The sequence below is a fragment of the Artemia sp. Qi Xiang Cuo genome, chromosome 9 (genome assembly GCF_049724085.1).
Source record: "Artemia sp. Qi Xiang Cuo chromosome 9, ASM4972408v1, whole genome shotgun sequence".
Taxonomy (NCBI): Eukaryota; Metazoa; Arthropoda; class Branchiopoda; order Anostraca; family Artemiidae; genus Artemia; species Artemia sp. Qi Xiang Cuo.
This window is the reverse complement of record NC_142802.1, coordinates 22,398,448-22,422,901: the sequence shown is the minus strand read 5'-3', so window position 1 is coordinate 22,422,901 and position 24,454 is coordinate 22,398,448. Positions and strand designations below refer to the sequence as shown.

Sequence of the window (24,454 nt, the reverse complement as noted above, 5' to 3'; positions counted from 1 at the left end):
AAATTAAATTCAACAGATTTTGAAAAATAAAAACAACCTGACATTGTCTTCAAAACCTAATAGAGATGGTCAACGGAGTGAGTTACAAGCATCAGTTTAACAAAGTGTCGCCTACGGCCTTTTACTTACCACAGGAGACAAATTTGGTTATGTTATTTTACTGCTTTCTGATGATCAATAAGTGTTAAAAAAAACTACTGCAGGGAACTAAGTCCTAATACTATCCGAAAATATATATTAGTTAAAATATAGGAAAGTAATTATAATTAAAGCTCATGATCAAAATTATAATTTAAGTTCGGGAAAATAGTACAAACAATAAAACTTGCACTTAAAAATGACCAGAAATGAATCACGAGTCCAATCTCGAATTTCTACAAGACTAAGGCACTACTTTGATTATTAAAGCAAGCACGGCAATTATACTCAAGTCATCTCTTCACTGGAATGCTTTCTGGAATAATTCAAACGCATTTTCTTTTCCACTTTCCAATTTTTCCCTTTAAGGGCTGTAGTCGCTGTCTTTCTTCAATTTTTCGACGGAGGGAAAGCAAAGTAGAAAGCTTTGCACCTGTACCAAGACGAACGTGCTTGCCCGTTAGAGCGCGAGGAGTACGCCTGCGCGAGTCGGGAGAGGAAACTGGCGTATCATCAGGCATTGCATCTGGAGAAGAAGGGCTAAAGTGTGAAGACACCTGTAAAATACGGCTATGTTAGATAGTTTTTCTTACTATAAGCCGCGGTTTGCCCTTTATCAGCTTTAAGCTATTGCTACAATCATAATAAGATTACTCACACAATTCCACTTACTCAAAAGGAGTTACTTTCAGAAACGATGCTAATCTTTCTCCATGACAAGAGAGGATTAGAAAAAGCAAAGTTTGAAAGAGAAAAGAAATTGAAACCATTTGACAACGAGACTATCCTGAGCATATATAGTTTAATTTTCAGGCATTTAACCTAAAAAATAAGCATTCTGAAATTTAGAATCGTCCTTCCAAAAAAATTGCCTAAAAACGATTTAGGCTACAACGTGGCACCAATGAAAGTATAGGCTTTTCTATCCTTTCTTTCTATTTACTATTTTATTGTCTTCTTTTTCATCAATTTCATTTGTTTTATTTGTTTGATTGGACAAACAGTTGGAATACTACAAAGAAAAGAGCATGTTTTGAACCACAATGCAACCATGCTTGTCGAACTTAATTTCTTCCAAATATGGGTGAGCCCTGGTTTGTTCGAAAAGTGAAACGATATATCCCTTAAGAAATAGTTAAAGTGTATGGGGCCAACTTGTTCCACACTTTCAGTAATCCCAAAATAACATCATCTGCCCCCCTCCGCCCCAAGGGCTAGACACCGTTTTCACATGCGTCCCAAAGTCATAAAAATATCAAAGATCTGCTTCCCTTCGGTTTGTTTTTCTACTTCCTTCCTAACTAGCCTATCCTATACAGAATTCAATTTCCTTTTTTTAAAACATGCTTCACGGGGCCAGGCACATCAAGAAGAGCCGATTTGCCGCTAATCCTTTATCCAACTTAATAACCAGGTTTTATGAGCCTGCTAAACATTGGCTTAGGCGAAATTAACAGGTGGTATTTTTGGAGTGACGTCCTTATGTTTTGCAAACGGATGTCCATCACAATAAAAAGCCGTTTTTCACTGCCCTTTTCTAATTTCTGGGCATTTTACCTTTTTAGACAATCGATTGAGCAGTACGCCTTGTCACATTTTTCAAACAAAAAAGGTCTGTCAACGGTACAAAGAGGAAGGCTTGGTTAGTCACGAAAAATATTACAAAATCTGATATCTTTGTTGAGAAGTCCTCAAAGCTATAATCAGTCTCTATTGGAAAAAAAAACGATAGGAAAATCTACCGGGGTGTAAAATTGGCAAGGCTGAGTGGGCATATTTCGGTATAACAAAAAACAAACAATACTTAAATTGAAGCTTGCATAGAGGAAATTTCGTTTCTGTTTAGGTAACAAAATTGCACAATCATTGCGCAATAAAAAATTGCGGATAATCAGGTTGCACAGGAAGCCCGCTGTTTCCCTACATATGTACATAAGATACATGCATAAGTTTGTTCACAAGCCGTTAGGTCCATATTATGAAAATACTTTGAAAATATGGTTTTAACGTCGAGACAGCGGACACGTAGAGCTTTTTTTTGGCGGCGGCGTATTTGTTCAGAGAGCAAGTAAAAGTTAAAATATAGACCTATGAACAATACTGAAAATTTATGGATACGCGGATAAATCCTTGCCCTCCCAAAATATTCGTAAATTGGTACCATTGCAGACTACACATGTATGCGGAAATTTATTTTGGGAAGAGGATTAGCAAAACAGCAAGCTATTGGAATATCTAGCAACATAAATAAAAAACCAGGTGTTTTTGATGGGCACTTCCTCTCCTTACAAGCACCCTCCCTAGAAAATATTTGGTGTCCCTAGGACTCAAACCCGTGTACACTTGATTCAAACCAAGCTAAGTCTGATTCGGTGTAACAACAAGCTAAGTCTAAGTTGTATTTAGTCCTTCTCGACTACCAGCCTTAGCCGAATGGCAGTCAGGTAGCACCTTTTTTTAATTTTAGCAGAAAGGTAAGCAAACTGCACTTCGTTAGAGTTGTAACCACACAATAATGTAAATTTGTAAGATTGGATCCAAAATTCGACAGTAAACCCCAGATAAACTCAAATTTAACCATCAAATGTTTAGCAAGAAAGAGACCCTGTGCAATTTGCTTGAACTATAATCATACAAAAATCTCTGATTTGTATGATTAGGGAACCAAAGTGGAACTCCGCCTCTCTGGTCCTCTTCCTCACCGAAAAATTGTTAGTAGAAAGATAAACAGGTGGCTCCCTTTTTCATAGGTGTAAGGCTACTATCTGATTTTGCACATGCTTGCTCAAATCTAATTAAAATCTATTGGGCTAAGGACACGGAGTGTTTTAGAGGGGTAGCCTAAACCCCTTCTGAACGCCAGATCCGCCTTTGGTACAAAAATTACTAGATCTGTTTGAAATTTGGCTGGACCGTAGTTCCTCCCATCTACCTCAGGTTTTCAGTAAAATGATTATTAAAGAATTATTACAGCGGTCAAACATTTCGACTCCATTTTGAACTTTGCCTAAAATTTTGATTGTAACCGAACACTTTAGTTCTTAAGCAGTAACGCTTCAATAGGCTACAGATATTACTAAAATTGAGACATAACAAAACTAAATCAATTAAAATTCTCTAGATGGTATACATATAAGGCTAAAACTTAAACAAACATAAATTACTGGTAATAGAAGGTAGCTGCCTTTCATCCCCTCAGTAATCTGACTGAGACGGCAAACACCCTATAGCCCAAGTGTACAGGAAAATATCAAATTTGGTTGTAACTGAAAATGCGAGTATCTCAAAGCTTTAAATGATGGGAGGGAGCGCAGGCCAAAACGCAGAAAAGCGCTTTTGTAGAGCGTGTTGGCGAGTTTATTATTTTCCAATTTTTTATGGCCAAATATGGCTGTTTGACAAATTTTGGGCCAAGCTGAAAAGCTAGATTAGTTTTTTTCTGAATTGATAATATCTTTCGGTACTTTCGTATTATCCAGAATACACTCAAGAAGTTTTCTTTGTTTTATCTGAGTAAAGTGGTTTTCCCCTCTCAAATCGGTTGTAATCAGCTATTCTATCGTAAAATAAACTAAAATGCAGGTATATTTTAATTAAATATTAAATATATAGGGGTTGTTAGGTTTTTAATACAATGCATTCCGGGCGAACTGCTTTCCACAATTCTTTGTAGTTTCAATAATTGTATTACTAAGTATTATATTTTTATCATATTTTGGTATATTTCATCATGATTAACCTGACTTCACTTCTTGAGTGTGTTCTGGATAATATGTAAGTACTTATCTTTCTTTCTACTTTCATAAAAATCCACAATGAAAAATGTAGGCCTAATTAGAATTCTCTATTGTTGCGCTCGAAATCTCATTGATGTGTCCATTTAGATTTCATTCCTGTTACCAGGTTAATTTTTTACTATTTTTAGATTCGCCTTTACCGGTATTTGCTCAGAAGCCAGATTTATGTAGCTGTGGGAATTTTGACTAAAAATAACTTCTTTTTTTCATTGACGTCACAGAGCTTTAGTGAAAACCGCCTCTAATTGCAATGACTTGAGTCATGCTATGCATCACGTGCAATAACGTCTATTCGTATCTTTGGGAAAATCAGTATTAATTAAAACGCATGCCATGAAATAAAAGAGCAGCTGATACCTTATTGTGATAATGCCTAGATAGCTTACTACAGAGGGTAGGTAAATCCCTGGGAAAATTTGCTTCTACAAACGCACTTTGAGGTATATAATCCCTCTCTACTTCAGAAGTCATCCGAACCTCGGCGGGGTTGGTCATGTTACAAGGGGCGTCGTTTGGGGGTGGCAAAGGGGGGGGGGGGCAGTTGCCCCCCCAATAATGTGGAGAAAGAAAATATTATACATCCCATGCCCTTTGACTATCGAGATTTGGACCCCTCTTGCCCCCCCCCCCCCAATAAAAATGCTGGAGATTCGCCCCTGCATGTTACTCCATGATTATAATCATCAAAACAGCATAGTATAGGTAGAGAGATTTCAAAAGCCTACTACGAGGTCATATAAAAAACTTACATAAATTATTTTATTATTCTAGGTGATGTTTTGATTGTTCTTCTTGTCGCTATTATTATTAGGCTAGTTGTGTCATCATTACTAAGCAAATTGGTGTATTTGCACTAATAATCTGGACATGAGTCAGAAACACAAAGTTAGCGAACTTATGACAAAAACTGTATACTTTGGTATTTCCAAGTGTGTAGTGGACAATATATTGCAATTCACTTTCGTTTAGGGCCAATTTATGTTTACCAGACCCAAGAACACAGATGAGGGAGTTTCTGCGTCCAGCCCTCCGCCCTCCAAAGAAATCCTAGAAGTTTCCAAGTTCCTGGCCACTTCTTATTCAAATTAACATATTTTTTACAATCCCCCCCCACCAAAAAATCTCGCGTACAGCCCGACCAGACAGAACTAGTAAACACTATTAGGTTAAAAACCCAATCATTTGGTCACCCCTATTATGATGCTATGAATGCGGCTAAAAACATATCAACAATAGTTCTGATCAGTTTGTTTTTGTTAAATAGCCCTCTATAGTAGGCCACGGCAGGATTGTCAGCAATCTTTACTGTTGCTACCCTAAATCTCTGTTCCAAAAACAGTGTTGTATCACTGGATCTTTCAAGTGAGGGGGTCAAAAACTCAAACAGTTCTTTTTAAAGCCTATAATTTTCAATTTTCCCGGGGGGGGGGGGTAATAGAGTCAATCTTAGGGTATTTTCTACTAGGGATATCCCTACAACGTAGATATGAGGATCACCTCCCCATACGATGTTTTATGAAAATAATCCAAAAAAACAGATATTTGTTCCTGGATCTCATTTTTTTTTTGTCCTTAGATTTAGCAGGTTCCAAGTTCTGGTAATTGTGTATTATCCCAAAAACACTAAAGAGGTTTGCTTTGTTTGATCTGAGTAAGACCGGTTTTTCTCTCGCATTCAGTTATAATTAGCATATTATTTTGTGAAATAAAATACGGTGCAGATATATTTTAATTCAATATGTAATATATAGAGGTGGTTATGTATTCAATATGATGCGTTCTGGGCGGCCTGCTTTCCATAATTCTCTGTTGTAGTTTCCATAATTTTGTTACTAGAGTATTTTATTTTCATCATGTTTTGGTATATTTCATTATGATTAAACCTAACCAGTGGCGGATCCAGGGGGCGAGGGGGCGCTTGCCCGCTAGCGTAGTCTAAAGTAGTGTAATTTACTTAATTAACTCAAATTTGCATTAATCAAACTTGCTCCTAACGCAAGTTTATCGGATCAACCTATTTTACCCCCCCCCTAATATTTTAAGGTACAATCCCATTATATGGGCCTTTCTAAAAAGTCAAGTTTGGTTAATGCTAATGAAATAAAATAAAATAGGATGACTATATAATAATTTATAAACAAATTTAGGCTATATATTTGCACATTAGGGGGGGGGATGGGGGGCAAAGCATTGCATATATTAAATACTAAACCTAACCTAACCTAGGTACCTTTTTCCCCATCTAAACTCCAAAAAAAACACAGTTTAATATCATATACGCAATTAAAACCACGCTAGACAAAGTATTTCTCTCAGCGGTGTCTTGAATCATCTTATAAAAACGGGTTTTTCAAAGCGTCTCTGCGGTTTGACTATAGCATCTCTTGTTGGAATTCTTTAGAGAGGCCCATAGAAAGGGATTGTACCAATTTTTTTTCGGATCAACCCATTTTGCGCCCCCCCCCCCAAAAAAAAAAATCCTGGGTCTGCCCCTGAACCTAACTTCACTAGGTGAGTGTGTTCGGGACAATACACAAGTACCCAAGTTTTAATATGAGGTCGCGGAAGCTGCTTCGAAACTGTTTCTGGAAAGTGTGTATGCCTGCTCTTTGGTCAGGTATGAAGCATGACAAGATTTGGATCACACAATCCACATTCATACGGATATCTATTCACTGGTTTCCTCCTTCTCAAATAACAAGAAATACTAGCTTTTTTATAGTTGTTCCTAGCAACTTCGCAATAAAGGCGTGTTTAACTATTTCTTAGAGCCAATTTATCAAACGTAGTACGTGTTTAAGCAGAACTAAAAACAACTAACTACTTTTCTTTCCTAGCAACTAAAGTCTTCTAGGAAACCGATGATTGAAAAAGTTCGTCCTTTGTTCCAGCCTAAAACGGAAACTTAATCCATATAAGTCATGCAAACATCATAATGGTTTCACGCATTTTTTGTGAACTAACTGTTGCAAGATATTTCGAAGAGGCATTATGTTGCACAACATCCATCCTACGCGTTAGTTTTTATTTTTGTGTGAAGGTTATCATATGATACAATGTTCACAGGTTAGTGCATAACGAGATATCGCTTTTGGAAATATTTTTTGCAAAAATCTGGATGGAACTTGAGTATTATAACAACCCCACTCAAGAAGTGAAGTAAATTCTAATGAAGTATACCAAAATATGATGAAAACATAATACTTTAGGGGCGTTTTTTCACTCATCAATGTAATAAGATCTCACATCTTTTGTCAGAAAAAGCTTAAAAGTGAAATCTTTGAACAAAGATCTTACATTTTTGGTCGTTTTTGTGCAAACGTCTTTCATCATACTACTCTGATCAGCGGTCTGGGAACAATGATGAGTAGATCATCAAAGTTCTCCCATCATTGTTCTATATGGCAGAACAGTGGCGGTCTTCACACTTTTTGCTAACATCAGTGAGCTGTAAGATCTTAGAACAAAGATGAGTTAAAAAACGATAATCTTTGCAGAAAGATGTAAGATTTCAGATCTTAGTGCTAAAAAACGGGCCGTTTATTAACAAAATTACGGAAACTACAACAGAATTATGGAAAGCAAGCCGCCCAGAACGCATTATATTAAATACCTAACATGACCACTTCTATATATTAAATATGTAATTAAAATATACCTATATCACAGTTTATCTCACTAAGACTAAGCTAATTAGGTACTTGTGCTTTATCTGTTATTAAATAAAAAAAAAACAAGTTTTTTAATCTGAAAGTAAGGAGCGACATCAAAACATAAAACGAACAGACAGTATGGCGTATATGAACGGGGATGTCCCATCCGCAACGCCTCACTCTTTACGCAAATGTTTGACTCGGTCTAACAACTCTATTTTTTAAAACATTAAAAAACTTTAGCGTAAAGAGTGAGGCGTTGTGGAGGGGACGGCCCCTTTCATATACGGAATAATGTCTGTTCGTTTTAAGTTTTAATGTCGCTCCTTACTTTCAGTTTAAAAAACTTGTTTTTTTTATTTAATTTCTGATCGTTTTTTAGTTAATGCAGCTTTTATTTGCATAAAAATTTTACTTTTCTTTTGCTAAATGGATGTCTTTACAAATTAACATTCGTAACTAACATCTATATTCGTATATTTTTCTTCTGGCAAAAAATACAAAGTTGCAGATTTTTGCAGATATGAGCTTGAAACCTATGTAATAGGGTTTTCTGATACGCTGAATCTGACGGTGTGATTTTCATTAAAATTCATTCACTTGTAGGGGATGTTTCCCCCCTCTTTAAAAAATTGAGTAAAGTTTCTGAGGCTCGTAGCTTTTGATGAGTAATACTAAACTTAACAAAATTTATATATTTAGAATCAGCATTATAAACACATTCTTTTGATACATTTATTGACATCAAATTTCCCTTTTTAAAAGTTTCGATTACTATTGAGCCGTATCGCTTGTTTTTTTATTGTTTTTTTTTTTTACGTATATGTTATTACGTATATGAGGGGGTTCTCCCCTTAGTCAATACCTCGCTCTTTACGTTAAAAGTTAAAAAAAATTTTGATTCACAAACCCCTGAAACACCAAGGCCGTTTAATTATAATAGATAGCTCTTTTGAAAGCACTAAAAAAAAACTGTAGCTTAAAGAGCGTGGTTTTGACTTGGGGGAGAACCCCCACACATACGTTATAATTTCTGTTGGTTTTAAGTTCTAATATTCCTTCTTACATTTCAGTTGAAAAAACTTTTTTTTTTTTTATTTAATTTCTGCTCGTTTTTTAAATAATGCTTGGAAATCCAGCGCCCCCTTCATAGAAATGTCCCTTACCCCAAAGGAGCATCCTCCACGGAAATATTATCCAGAGTAACCCCCTCCTCAGGCCCCCCTCCAGAAAAAATCCTTCCTGAAAATGGTTATTTACTTCCCAATAAAAAATAAATAATGCTGGCAAGTCCGGCGCCCCCTTCATGGCAATTTTCCTTCCCCCATGATACCTTCTTTCATGAACAGATCCTCCAACATAACCATCGACACCCCCTTACCACCCACAACCCCAAAAAAACCACCTGAAAACTTCTGTATATTTACCAATAACCCAAACTATATGTTAACATTTGGTAAAGTTCATAACTTTTATCCCTCCCTCTGGGAGCTTCGGGGGCTTAAGTCATCCTAAAATACATATTTATCATATTTTCGACCATGCTGAACCAAATGGCTATCTCAAAATTTTGATCGGGCGACTTTGGGAAAAAAATAAGCGTGGGAGAGCGCCTAGTTGCCCTCAATTTTTTTTTGTCACTTAAAAAGGGCACTAGAACTTTTAATTTCCGTTCCAATGAGCCCTCTCACGAAATTCTAGGACCACTGGGTCAATACGATCACCCCTGGGAAAAAAAAACAAAAAACAAACAAATAAACACGCATCCGTGATCTTTCTTCTGGCAAAAAATATAAAATACCACATTTTTGTAGATAGGAGCTTGAAAACTCTACAGTAGGGTTCTCTGATACGCTGAATAAGATGGTGTGATTTTCATTAAGGTTCTATAACTTTTAGGGGTCTTTCCCCCTTTTTTGAAAATCAGCCAAATTTTCTCAGGCGCGTAACTTTTGATGGGTAGCACTAAACTTGATGAAAGTTATATATTTGAAATCAACATTAAAATGTGATTCTTTTGATGTATCTATTGGTATCCAAAACCCGTTTTCTAGAGTTTCGGTTACCATTGAGCCGGGTCGCTCCTTACTTACAGTTCGTTACCACGAACTGTTTGAACCCACCGCTATAACTGTATCAAGGAAACGAGAGACGAAACCCGCCAAACGGGTATTTGCAATAGAGAAATTGAATGCAAAGCGTGGTTTTCATTGCGTTTACGATATTTAAACTGTTCTTTTTTGGGGGTTTAGGGGGGAGTACCTATGTTAGGTTAGGTTACGTATTTAATATATGCTATGCTTTACCCCACCCCTAATGTGCAAATATAGGCCTATAGCCCAAGTTTTTTTCTAAACTATTATATATTCATCCTATTTTATTATATTTCATTACAATTAACCAAACTTGACTTCTTTTGTGGGTACCATATTATGCACAAGTACTGCTAACTATAACCGACTAAAGACAGACAAACCGTTTTTACTCAGATCAAGAACCTGAGTGGGATCGCTATAACACATAAGTAATTTTTAATCTTAGTTTTTCTTAGGGTTGTAACTTTGAAATGGAGTGATAATCGGGGAGCTGCCCACTTTCTGTCACCTGATGTCCATCTCGGAGCACCATTCGTTCCAGAACACTTGGTAAACTTCCACCAATGCTTTCCCTAACACACACATACACATGCCACACTTCCTCTGCATTCGTTCCCGCCACGCCTAACGCACGCCACCTGGTGATTTTTTTAAAGCGGACAACACTTCAGATAAAGTGCCTTAAGAATTTAGGATGACTCATTAACTCAGTTTCATCAAAAATGTACATATTCTCCGCGTGTGTCACTTCGAAGAAATTTGACTTGGTCGAACATACTCATTTTTATTAGTTGTGCCTAGGAATCAAAATTCCACTCAGGGTGAATTCCCCGGGCCTTTGAGTTGTCTCATGGATTTTTCTTATTTTGTCAGAAAAATATAGCACAAATGCAAAGACACTGTATTACTAGAACCTCTGAAACCTGGAAATGTCAAATGCAATCCTAGGTTAGTGAGCTCAAGGTAACGAACAAACATGTTCGAGCACATAGACAAAGTCTTTAAGAGGAGGAGGAGGCATTTTTGAGTGAAGATAAGTTCGAAAAAAAATGGACGAATTAGCGTTAAAAAGTGTGTGATGGTGATTTGTATAGAAGACGATAGAAGCGCAAGGTCATGAGCGGTGGTGTAAATTTAGAAAAATTAGGGAGAGGAGAGGTGCAAAATGTATTTTCAAAATCTAGTGGGCGGGCACATTTGTTTTCAATTTCAATTTTTTCAACAAAACACTAAAAAGGCTTCTTTCAGTGAAAATACCTCAAAAAATGACATTTCTCAAAATCCGTGGGGCAGAAAAACCTGGAGGACACACACCTTCCCCCAATTTAGGCTTCTGATCCTGAGGAATCCCTTCCTGCGAACGGGTCTTGCTCATTTAAATACATGAAAGATTTGTTGGACTAGCTTGTCTTCCCGTTTTATTGGCAATTTTTTTTTCCTTTCGTTAATGCGGTTCTATTCATTCATTCGTTTCTGTATTTGGTGACATCATAGACATGTAGTAGGCCAACACTAAAATCAAAAGATTTGTCACAAACACGCTCTAGTCCTTAGCACATTTAAATTCCGTTTTTTTTTTTTTTTTTTTTTTTATGGTGTAACTATCTAAGCGGTTTTAACCAGTAGAAAAACAACCTGTTTTCTTTCCAAGTGCAAGTAGAGAGCGACGTTAAGAGGTTTTTTCGCGTAGTGTAACGAACAAAGTGGTTTTTACCAGCAAAAGCCCTTATGAAAAATTGTCTGATTCAGTACAACACAATTAAATGATTGTAGCGTGATTACATATAAAGCGAGAGGACAGGGCTATGCATTAGGCCTACAGGCACGTACGTGGGATTTTTTTTTAAAGAGAAGCGGCAATAATAAAAAAACTTTAATAATTTGAATAAGAAGTGCCCAGAAACTCATAAGAAAATGAGGTAATGACGGGTACGTACCCCCTCCCCCCTGATGAAAACTACCTATGAGCCTGAATTAAATGGTCTCATCCATTATCAGTCTGATAAAACCAACAAGACAGGATATTACAAAAACAAAAATCCGAATTTAGCTTAACAAAGGTAGGATGTGATAAACGAGTTTCGCAACATTTCCTGTGTTGAGCAATAAAGAACTGTGGTAAAAAGAAGTCAAATGTAAAACGGTCCTGATAGAGCTTGTTCCGATTTTGAAATATGGAACGTGGATGCCAAAGGCTGGGTCTTTTCTAAGGTCGGTGGTGACCGGGGCAAAATTAATTACGTCCCCATCTCGACTCAGACATAAATAAAAAGCCACGGCGCCCCCAGCCATGGCACTCGGGGCAGCTTGTTCCCCCTTTAAACGGGCCTGCCCATAGGCCATAACCGTTTTGGTGCAACTGTTCCGTGCAGCATTTCGGTCCCATGAGGATATTCTCGGGTACCATGATCAAGGTCGTATCCAGAGAGGGTTCGACCCCCCCCCCCTGAAATGTTTGTCCGACTCGTAAAAACGTAACAAAAATAAATATAAACAAATTTTTGATGCGTTTTTAAAGTTTTTTTTGTAAACTCCCCCGGCAAAAATTATTTTGTTCCCCCTCCCCCCCGAAAAAATCCTGGATACAGCCCTGACCATGATACATAAATAAGAGTGCGTGTACGCAGATTGAACCACAGCTGAACTACTCAAGCTGAATCGAGAGAAGTTCATATAATAGGTCTGGGAGTCATAGTCATTTTGTATACTATTCAATATAACTTCACCTGCAAAAAAGGAAAACTCGACTTAGATAACGCCATAAAATGGCCAAATAAGATGAAATGGTATACGCCAACACTAAAAGAATAATTTCGGTTTCATCTAAATATTAAGAGATGCACATATTAATCATAACTAAATGAAGAGAGAAAACTTGCCTCATCATGTCTGGCCCCCGCTCCTTTCATATATTCCTGTGTCTGAAATGCCTGAATAAGACGCGTGTAGTTAATCAAATCGTAAGGGGACCAAGAAGCAGGCGTGTGTACTGGATTATTGTCTCTAGCAAGACTTTGTAGGAACTGGTACTTCAAAAATTGACTCCTAAAAGCCTCAACTTCAGTAAGTCTCTTTTGCAGAACGGACTCAGACATTGTACGGCGGAGTTCAATATCGTCCACATGGTTAGATGCACTGGAATTAGCAGGAATAAATGGTTGAGCGAGCCTACTCTCGCTCATGCATCTACTATGCTTCTCATGTTGATACTCCGGCAAGTTCAATTTGCCAATCATTGATGCAACACTGTCGCATCTGGTAGGCAGCGAAGTACTGTCATCATTTTGGAATTCTGTTCGCTTATTTTGAAGCAATGCAGAAGGAATCGATGCTTCTGACGCTGATTTTCCAAAATTATTCTCCTTCATCCATGAAAGGCTACCCCTTTTCTTGGGTGTTAGCACTGGGGATGAACGTTCACTTCTGGATGACTTTTTGTTAATGGTCAAATCCATCGGCTTTTCAATGTTTTCTTCTTCCTCTTCTTTCAGAGGCTCTTCGACAATGCACAGTGGTGACCGACTTAGATCCCAGTCATAGTCACGAATAAATAAGTCGGGACACGTAATGTTCCTCTCAAATTCCATCATTTTAAATGGGGTGTTCTGACTGGCTGAAAAGAAAAATAAATATTATTCATTTATCTTACTAAGAAATTCACATAAGCGAATTGGAAGCAAAGCATAGGCCTACTTTGGTTCAGCCCATCCAACTGGGTTTCAGAAAAAAACATGGTTCAACGAAATAGGTGTATAAATAAACCAACTTCAGCCCTTTCAAGGGTTTATAGTCCCATCTAAACGACCCTATCACATATGACAATGAAGCAGGGGTTTTCACTGTAAATGGGGATCAGTGGACATTATATGCCCTGACATCATTCCATGCCTATTCCAAAAACGCTCTCCCCAGGCAATTCTTTCCCCTCTCGTAAGGAATATGTGAACCAAGTAATTTGGATTTCCTATTGACTAAGTGTATGTGTCATAGCCTTATTGACAAACAATATTTGGGGCTTGAACTGGAAGAGGAGCAGTTCATATTTTCTTTTTTTGAACTTCTGTGGGTTTTGAAATGGCATGTCTTTTGCCACATCTTTTCAGTTCATGAGAAAAAGATAAAAATAAAAATAGAGTGCATCGTAAAGGGGCCTCACATGCGCAAAACTCATAAAACGTAAAGCATGAAAATTTTCCGTAATTAGTTTTAGCGATTAAGCTTTCGCAATGAAAACACATGTTGTGCATTGCGCAATTATTGCAAAATAAATATATTAGTATTTTTGTAATTTATTGCGTAGAATCGCAATTGTTTACTTACTAGATGTTGCAAAGCTCATAAGTTTGTTCAAACAACTTAACTTGAAGACAACACACTAAGTCATAATTTATTGACAGTAATCAGGCATAACTTCTGCGTTGGTTCAAAAGAATTTATGCCATCTTTTGCCAAACTGAGATGTATTCCCCGCCCAATGAATTCTGCGGGCTTGAATCGATTGGTTTATTATATTTTAAAGTAAGAATACAGGCCTTAAATATTATCTGGATTTTTCTTGCATTGAATAAAGCTTAGCTTTACGTAAAAATACACAAAACCTGAACGCGTAAATTCCAGAGCAAAAACCTATAACCACAAAAGTCCGAGAAACATTTGCAAAGTTTCTTCACAGATGTCTATGTACAGATTTGACCAATATTGACACCTCTACATAGAGGAGTAGTGTATATTCATGATACTGGTTCGAAGAATCCGTCTCCCAAAAACAGCGTGGACCAAGTAAGGGGCGGAAATGCCCTCTTAGACTTCGAAAAATGTCTTTTGGTATTTTCAGCGATTTTTTCGTTTTTGGTGTTTCGCTGAAAAAAATACCGCACCGCAGATTTTTAAAAATACCGGTACCCCCCCCCCCCATGTTTTGGTGAATTAGTGCCCCTAGGCACAAGATTGCACTTTTAGTTGCTTTCTACCCCCCTCCAGAAAAAAACAATTCTCGACTCCCTCTAAAGGTCGAACTTGTGTGAACCTTATCCGTACCTTGCTATAAAAAAGCCAGAACAGCTTTAGGGAAACAAAACGAAAAGGCACGATTTCAAGCCGAATTATACGTCCTAGAAACATTCGAACTGTTGTCTATCAAATGGTACAAGAACTAAGTTACTTTTTGAGGTCAATCCGTCAATAAAAACAACGTTTTTGCCTCAAAATTTTTCTCAGAGAAAGGGGTCCTGGACCCAGGACCTCTCCCTCATCATAACAATCCTCTCCCTCATGGGTATCACCCTTCTCGAGAGGGTAATTGGTCGTAGCATAAGAGTAGCACTGTTATGCATACGAGTATTCTGTCTACTTTCTGGAGAAGATGAATTGGGGAGTGAGAAAAATTCCTCTAGTGAGTCGTTTTCAACGTAGTAGTATTTCCAGGGGAGAATTTAATTCGTAGGAGGGTCGGAAATATCAGCCAAGATCGGAACGAAAAAGATGCATAAGGACTTCTGCTTCAAAGATTATTGGGCATAATATGTGCTTTAATATGGCGCCAAAATACCCAGCAATTTCTTTCATCACTTCGCTGGGGTAAAAACAGCAAAAACAATTTTCCCACAGATTGCATTACTTCAGCACCTGAGTAAAGCTTATGATAGTATTTTGCAGACTTGGGTCTTGTCGGGACAAGACAGTGGCAGTTCTGGCCTCTGTTGCAACGCACTTCCTCCAGCTTTAAAAAAATTTTCAGGCCACATTTTAACAAAATTTTCATTTATAAACCAAAGTTTCATTTATTAACACACTTTTCATTTATTGAAAAAAAATGAATAAGAAATATTACAAAAAACATTAAAGTTAAGTAAATTTGGTCTGCTTGCTTTTATTTTCAAGGAATGGTGATGAAGATGTGGAATATAAAAATTTTGGATTGAATTTGCTTCTGCTTCCGACTGCAGTCTCTACCTTATTAAAAAAATACAAAATTACAAATAATTATAACGGTTAGATTATTTGTTTGAAATTTCATGCCCCTAAAATTTCTGCACCCGGGGCAAGTGCCCCCTCTGCCCCCCTAAAATCGCCCCTGGGAGAAGAACGTCCACGACGGTAACGGTCCAGATACATTGGTTCGGATCGCAAGCCTACACAGGATACTGAAGTTATTTTTGTAGTTTTATAAAATTTTAAGCTATAGATTAGACACACTTATGTAGAACGATATGAATTTATAAGACCGATTTCAAAGCCATGAACATTACTTCACAGCAAATGAAGTACCATTTATCACCTATATTTATGATTCCACAATCACCGTAATAGCGCTTAATTTTTGGAAATGTTTGTAGATAATATAAAGTCCAAAAGTACGAAGTCTAGTCAGAATAGTATCCGAAAATCAGTAAACAAGAAATAAAAATAGAAAATTTCCAGATATTTCTAATCTTGGAGCAGATGACACAATCATTTTAAGGTGCACCTAAGCAAATTCCCATTTTTAGTGCATGCACAAATTGCGTGTAAACAATAATATATGGGAATCCACAGGGGAGAAATGCATGGCTTGGGTAAATAAGAACAAAGTATTATCAACTGCAAACTAATTTCATACTGAAAAACCAAAAATTAATTTTAAAAGCAAATAAGGTGTGGATATTCAGCTAGACCCCGACGTCCATTTAAGCCCACAAAATAAACCGCAAATAAACCGCAGGGTGCCCTCCGCAATTTTAAAAGTAAAACTGTTGTCGTAGTAATAACTCAGACACTACTTTCTTATAGAATTCGTATGCAATCACCCTCCCCCAGTTCTTACTTAAAGTACTTGTCTATTACCCCGACCACACTCAAGAAGTGAAGTTAGGTTAATCATAATGATATATACCAAAATCTGATGCAAATATAATATTTTAGCAACGAAATTATTGAAACTAAAACAGAATTATGGAAAGCATGCCACCCAGAACACATTATATGAAATACCTAACCTAAACAATTACGTATCAAATATTTAATTAAAATATACCTACATAGTAGTTTATCTCACTCAAGCTAAGCTAATTATAGCTGAATGCCGACAGAGAAACCGGTTTTACTCAGATCAAGAACTTGAGTGTGGTTGGGATAATAGACAAGTGCTTTACTTAATTCTATGGTTGTCAATTTTGAACGTTAGCTCTAGAAAATGAGAAGAAAAACAACTTCTTTCTTCCAATATTACAAAACAGAAATTAGTTGAACATGTTGATAGTCATCACTTTGTAGCAGCACAAACCGAAACTGCCCGCGTTGCTAGGGAATATATATACACAGGAATGGTTTAGTGCAGATGTCCTTGGTACCAAATCCATTTTTATAGCACTTTCGCCACCAACAGCACCCCAACCCCTTCAATAAACTCCCATTGATCCCTTCTTGAAATACTTCTGCCCCCTCTCGCTACTTCTAGCCACAAAATGAAACAACGACCTAATTTTGTTAAAGCGGACGTAACAACCACCACACAATCTAACCATATTGAATATATAAGAGCAAGTGCCACCCTCCATCAACCATTCCTAACCACATATTAGTGCCACATATAGCAAAAAAAAAAAAAGAAGTAAAAAACAGACAGGCAAGGAAAGCGCTTTATCATTATATGTATAAAAATTGGTAATTTATAAGGCGTTAAATAATATTCAGACTTTGATATTATATGAAGATAAAACAGGCTGACAGAGTATAGGCTAACCAGTGGTTAGTGGTAAACTGTTTAAAAAAATAATTTAAAAAAGGTAATGAATTTTACTTAATTATATGCCTATTGTTTTTATAAAGTATATTTCTGCCTAGCAACAATAATAAAATATGTATCCTGAGAACATTAAAGAAAATTATCTATTTTCCTTGAGACAAATGTCTAGTCTAACTTGCATCTGAGGTAACCTGCATTTTCATATATATTTCGTCTGAAACATTTTTACTGAGGAACACTTTGACAGAATGTTGAAAGTTAGGACACATTTGCATTATTCCCCCCCCCCGATTTCATTTCCGCATCATCATCAACAATTGAAAAACACACGGTTTATATTCTCTGTGCAAGCCACTGTATAAAGATAATATAATATAGATAATCTATTATTTATATACTGTGGTGCAAGCTTTTCATTTTTCTATGGTCTTATAGTTTTCATGTTTCAACGTAAAACGATAACCGACTATCATTCTTTAGCAGATTCTGCTCTGTTCATTTACCAAATTACTTTATAGCTTTTTTGGTCCATTTTTGGATAGACCAAAGAAACATCAGAAGATTCAAAAAGGGGATAATTTTCCTATTTTTAGGCCAGCTTAGATCATTCACCGTCTAGGCAATATCATAATTCTGGTTTAGCGAATGAACAGACGTGAAACTAATAAATCCAATGATACGAGTATTTTACCCTTTCGGTGCCAGTTACAGCTTTAGGCTTTTCGCAAAATCGCGAGTTTCTCAGGCAACATAAACCATAAGATAAAATAGGCCCGTTTTTTAGCACTAAGATCTTACATCTAAGATCTTACACCTTTCTGCAAAGATTATCGTTCTTTAACTCATCTTTGTTCTAAGATCTTACAGCTCACTGATGTTAGCAAAAAGTGTGAAGACGGCCACTGTTTAGCCATATAGAACAATGATGAGAGAACTTTGATGATCTACTCTTGTTCTCAGACCGCTGATCAGAGCAGAATGATGAGACTTTAGCACAAAAACGACCAAAGATGTAAGATCTTTGTTCAAAGATGTCACTTTTAAGCGTTTTCTGACAATAGATGTAAGATCTTAGCACATTGATGAACAGGCCTAATGTTAGACTACAGGCAAGGGCGTATCCAGGATTTTGTTTGGGAGGGGGGGGGTACAAAAAAATTAAAAACAAATCAAATTTGTTTATATGCGTTTTTGTTACGTTTTTACGCGTCAAACGAAAAATTAGATTTACCTTAAAGAAATATTTGCTTTTCTTTGCTCAATTCAAAAATTTGATAATTAACGGTCTTTATTTTATTATTCGTCTAGTCAAAAATTTGGTTCAAAGCCATGCTAAAAATGCTTAAAGAACTGTGCTAAAAAAATTATGCCTAAGATAAAAATAAAAATCATAAGAATTATGCAACTTTTTAGGGATTGTCATGTCATTTAACGATCTCATAAGTAGTCTAAAACTCAAAGAACAATTTGAGACGTAAATAGACTACAGATTCACGAGTATACTAAATAATTTCAAGAATTATCAACCTGCCATTAAATGCATATACTCTTTACTTACTGATCTACACACAGTAGGCGTCAATTACGGAAGTTCAGAAGGGGGAGGGGCAAATTTTAATTTTACAAATCTAGGGGGGAAATATTGTTGTTTTCCAATGGTACTCTTGTATTAACTGGAACCCACGCAAGAGGTGAAGTTTGGTTAATGCGGCTAATGAAATAAAACAAAATAGGATGAAAATATAATAGTTTAGAAACAAATTTCGGTCATATATTTGCACATTAGGGGGGAGGGGGTAAAGCATAGCATATATTAAATACGTAACCTAACCTAGATACCCTTTTCCCCCCAAAACATAAAAAAAAATAAAAGTTTAAATATTGTAAATACACTGACAAATCTCAGTTTTTAATTCAATACTCGATTGAAAGAAACCCGTTTGACTAGTTTCTTAAGCATCTTCCGTATGCAATATATTGCGTAGGTTTCAGCTAATACAATAGTACCGTTCCAATTTTTACAATGGAAATAGCAAAGACATTTTTCAATGAAAATATCCCCCAAAGGGCATTTTTCTAATTCAAGGGGAATGACTTCAAACCCCCAAATTGACGCACCTGTCTACACATTTTACATTATTCACTGCTTTCTCAATTATATGAGCGGACATATTATTCTGAATACAAATAAACAAGTAAGTTAAACTAATATAACAACAATTATAATAATAACAATAATAATAAATTAATCTAAATAAACTTAATAAGTATTAAAGCTAAAAAAAAAATCTTTTTTAACTCGTCTGTCATTTTAATGCGTTCGTATTTTTACTGGAGATGAAGGTCCATATGCGTACCCTCTATGGATAAAAAGTCCAAGAATTTCTGGCTTTTCTTGGATTAAAAAATTGGAGGGCTGCGTAACAGTAACACTATCGAGGAGTAGCAATGGGATATACTTTCTTGTCTTGAAGAAGCAACGCAATAAGGGTAAACATCGCCACCCCCTCCCAACCCCTCATTGACAGCAACCTCCTTGATAATAGTCAGTAAATAACAAAACATTCTTTCTAGACCACATGACTCCACTTCGACAACATATTAGATTCTAAAAATAATCATATTAATTACAATGGTCGCACGCTCAAGATGTTTACTCAAAAAGTATATAGTTTTTTGTTTTTGTTTTTTTGTGCTGACAATTATCAATACCGCAAAAAAGCCTATTTTTGGACCATAGAATTTCAATTAACAAAAAATATATGTATGAAAAATAAAAGTTAAAATTAAGATGATGTAGGCCTAAACTGAAGTTTTTCTCAGCAGGAAAAAATCGTTTAACCAATAGCTATTCTAAACACAGCGTTTATTTATAAAAACACCGTAAAGGACATATAGGCAGAAAACCACAAACAAAAATCAAGAAGAACCTTGTTGACTATGGTCAGGGAAATCTAGAGTCAATTTGCTCAACCAACCAAAGGTAAAGCTACGTATGTATATTTGTACACCTGTAGATGGCAGGCGGATAAGTAAAAGATTACCCTTCTGAGATTGGTCTGAAGAACCACCCTCAAGAAAATAAATGCGTAAAGATATTTTTGATGTTTTAAGCCCAAATCCCGGAGAAACTCCTCAGATTCCCTTCAGTCATGGATAGGGCCTGTTAGTGCGTATGTACGGTTTCTAACAAAAGGCCTAAATGCCCAACTGACCAAATATTGCCTGAGTTTGGGATGGCTAATACTCTTGCGCACAACCTCTTCTGAACTGAATACTGTAATACCAAAAGAGCAGCACCATCAATTCCCCAGTTAACACTGATTCCATATATAACCATTGTTACCATGAAAATTGTGTTCCTTTAGCTTTTCCCTGCTTCTGGCGTATGGTAACAGTGTAGTTTATTCTCCCTTTGAACCAAACGCTAAAATAAGTAAATTCTTATTTCAAGAAATTCAGAAAATTTTTATTCAATGTGTTTTTTACAGGTGCTCTCAATAAGATGCACAACAGTGCCCCCCCTAACAGGGGCGGATCCAGGAGGGGGGGAATAGGTTGATCCGATAAACTTGCGTTAGGAGTAAGTTTAATTAACGCAAACTTGCGTTAACTAAGTGACTACGTTAGGGGGGGGCCCTGGATCCGCCACTGCCTCCTAATGCATGGATATAGATCATGTGCACAATTTGCTTTTTTTTAATGACATTATGAGCCAATTCTTGATCAGAATGAAAATCAATAAAATTAGCAAGCTCTATACAGCCTAGGGCTTTATCTAGGCATTTTTTAACTGAAAGCTCCGCAGATCCGCGGCGGCTGAGCTTGCAGTCCCGCAACTGACTCCACCAAGCCGAACAACAGCAAGACCAGAATTCGAATCCCCGTCCCAAAATTCAGCGTGCCATCCATTTCGGTAGGGTGGCTGACACCCTATCGAAGATCAATTTTCTTAATATGCTTCTTTTGAATTTCACTGGTAAGAACAAGCGCAGATTAATATCAGTGGGAGGGGAAAAATCTGTTTAAACAGAAAAAAAGTTTACAAAAATATTATGGGAAAATGCAAAAATTATTGAGTAAGGGGCCAGAGCGGTAGACCTACAACGTATGTACAAGGGCCTGAAGCCCTGTTTCTTAAGAATTATGTTCCATTTTTATCCTAAAAAAGAAAAAAAAATTATGAAAGCAGTTAAACCTAGGTTTAGGGTACCTACGTATTATCCTGACCGCAGTCAAGAATTTTGATTTGTATGATCTGAGAAAAACTGGTTTGTCGGTCTGCAGTAGGTTATAATTAGCTTAGTCTCATTGAGAATAATGATGCTGGTATATTTTTAGCAAATAGGCTATTTAATATATAGAAATGATTAGGTTAGGTATTTAAGATAATGCGCCCTGGGCGACCTGCTTTCAATAATTTCCTTCTGTTGTTTCTATAATTTGTTAATAAAGTGTTATATTTTCATCATGTTTAGCTATATTTTGGTAAGATTAACTTCACTTCTTGAGTGAGGTCGGGATAATACATAAGTACCCTAGGTTAATTTAGGCGAAGTTGTAGACTAGTGGCTCTCCAGAAGTTAACACCTTAATAAAATAAAAAGTAGTGCCATTAGATTCCTTACTTGGGTAAAGGGGTACTGTTCTACTAGCTGGGACCCACGCGAATATATTGTAAAGCGAACATGCTTAAGAAACTAGTCAAACGAGTTTCTTTCAATAGACGTTGGATTGCAAACCGTGGTTTGTTTTTTGGAGTTTAGGGGGAAAGGTGCCCAGGTTAGGTTAGATTACGTATTTAATATATGCTATGCTTTACAACCCCCCCCACCCCCTGACGTGCAAATACATAGCCGAAATTTGTTTCTAAACTATTACATTTTTATCCTATGTTATTTTATTTCATTAGCATTAACCAAACTTCACTTATCACGTGGGTCTCAGCTAATAGAACAGTACCGGCAAAGGAGTAGAACAGCAGCTCTCCAGAAAGAGACATGCTACAAGAAAATGAGAGACATTTTTACTGCTAACTTTAAGCTCATTTTTATGGTATTGTTCCCATTTATAACAATTCAACCCCCCCCTCCTAATGGTCTCATATACCCCAAGATGAAATTCTTACTTTATTATATGCAGAAATATCAATCAATGGTAACTTTTTCGTTGTTCATATTATTGACACAAATAAAGTAAACATACCACTCGATGCCTTTTTTATGCTCTTTCCGAATATAATAATCATTTTCGTCGGAAATGAATTTTACCCCCATCCCTATATATACCAATTTAGGGTATATATTTGCACAATAGGGGGGGGGGGAAATTTTATTTCTTATGTAAATGAGAGGTAAGTTTAACTCCCCCACCCCCTAATGTGCAAATGTATACCCTGAAATGGTACTTACAGGGGTGGGGGTAAAATCCATTTCCGACAAAAATGATTTGGCCTATTATATTTGGAAAGAGCATAAAAAAATTCATAATCAGCATAAAAAGAGACATCGAATAGTGTATTCACTTTATTCCTAACTCAATAATATGATTTGGTAGAACTTTACCAATAGAATTGCACCCTGAATCCAAATATAGCCGGTCAATATCTACCAAATCATATTATTGAGTTAGGACTAAAGTGAATACACCATTCGATGCCTTTTTTTACGAATATAATAAGCATTTCTATCGGAATTTCAGCCCCCCCCCTATATATGCCAATTCAGGGTTAGGTTGGGTTAGTTACAGCCTATATAGGGGGGGGGGCTGAAATTCATTTCCGATAGAAATGCTTATTATATTCATAATCATCAAAAAAAAGGCATCAAATGGTGTATTCACTTTATTCCTAACTCAATATGATTTGGTAGATATTGACCATATAGCCCAACATTCATTTGCTTCAAAAATGAGCCCCCACTCCCCTAAAGTGCAAATAGGAAATATAGGGGCGTCGCTTGGGGGTGGCAAGAGGGAGGGGGGGGGGGTAGTTGCCCCCCCCCCCCCAATAATGTGGAGAAAAAATTACGCATCCCATGCCCTTTGACTATCCAGATATGGACCCTCTTATCCCCCCAATAAAAATGCTGGAGATTCCCCTGGTTATATATCCAATTCAGGGTATATACGAATTTCTCATTAAGGGGTGGGGGTAAAGTTCATTTCTGACGCAAATGAACGTTATATTTGGATTCAGGATGCAATTCTGACTAAAAATATTTCTATTTCTTAGCCAGGTCAGTAGGCTAATTTAAACTCCTCCTTGTTTACCAGCAATTGTCGATCTCCTATCCCCCCCTAGTGTGGCTAGTTATAGCCTTAGAGTACACAAAAGTTTGCTAATTCGTGGATAACATTATTTTTAAGGCTACTTCTCATCAACAGGTGCAACACAAAATTTGAAAAATAGAACTCAGAAAAGTCTTGCCCCATTAGCGATGGACTGTGACGAGAGCGATTATTGTGTTTGGAAAGATCATTGAATGGGGAATCGGCTTTTTCTATTTAACTTCTGTCCTAATAATGAATAAATAGGCCTACCGTCGCACCCTTAGCCCCTCCTTATAGTCGGATCTGCTTAAAATCAAGATATTTTGATGAAAACACATTTAATGTTTTATTTATTGCTGTCACAAGACCCCCGTTATAATTTTTGGTAAGTTTCCTAGCCTTAGACCTAGGCATATCGATAAACACAGAACTTACTTTCAGTACCTTAATATGATGAATTTATAATTTCCCATGAGTGTAAACGCTATGAAGTCTATCTCATCACTAACTTCCACTTACAGTAAGTAATGATATAATTGAGAATGCCACCAAGGAGACTAGGAATTCCACCAATCAGAAGTGAGATAAGTGAGCATATTTATAGTCGACATGTTCTGGAAAATAACGAAATTCCGGTTTTGATAGTGATTTAGTCAAAATATCAACAATTTTTGGGTGTCGAAGATAAAAACACTTTCCAAAAACAATTGTTTTGACTTTGACACAGAGCATGAGATTATAGGCTATACTACATGAATTTTTGAGGGTAGCTAGCTC

General features: G+C 36.7%; 1 protein-coding gene across 3 annotated transcripts in view; it reads right to left on the bottom strand.

Moving 5' to 3' along the window:
- Positions 1-247: 247 nt before the first annotated feature.
- The window catches only part of LOC148948457 (uncharacterized), a 78,909-nt gene continuing 54,702 nt past the window's right edge, over positions 248-24,454 (bottom strand). The window contains exons 1-3 of one of the 3 annotated variants that reach the window (XM_089094382.1): positions 24,113-24,253; positions 12,564-13,297; positions 248-695 (exon numbers count right to left, since the gene is read on the bottom strand). In XM_089094382.1, coding sequence (XP_088950508.1) covers positions 465-695; positions 12,564-13,274 — 942 coding nt within the window. In that variant the 5' untranslated portion in view covers positions 13,275-13,297; positions 24,113-24,253 and the 3' untranslated portion in view covers positions 248-464. Of the gene's footprint in view, positions 696-12,563; positions 13,298-24,112; positions 24,254-24,454 lie in introns of those variants that run through there. The other 2 variants (XM_089094383.1, XM_089094384.1) reach the window with 2 other exon arrangements.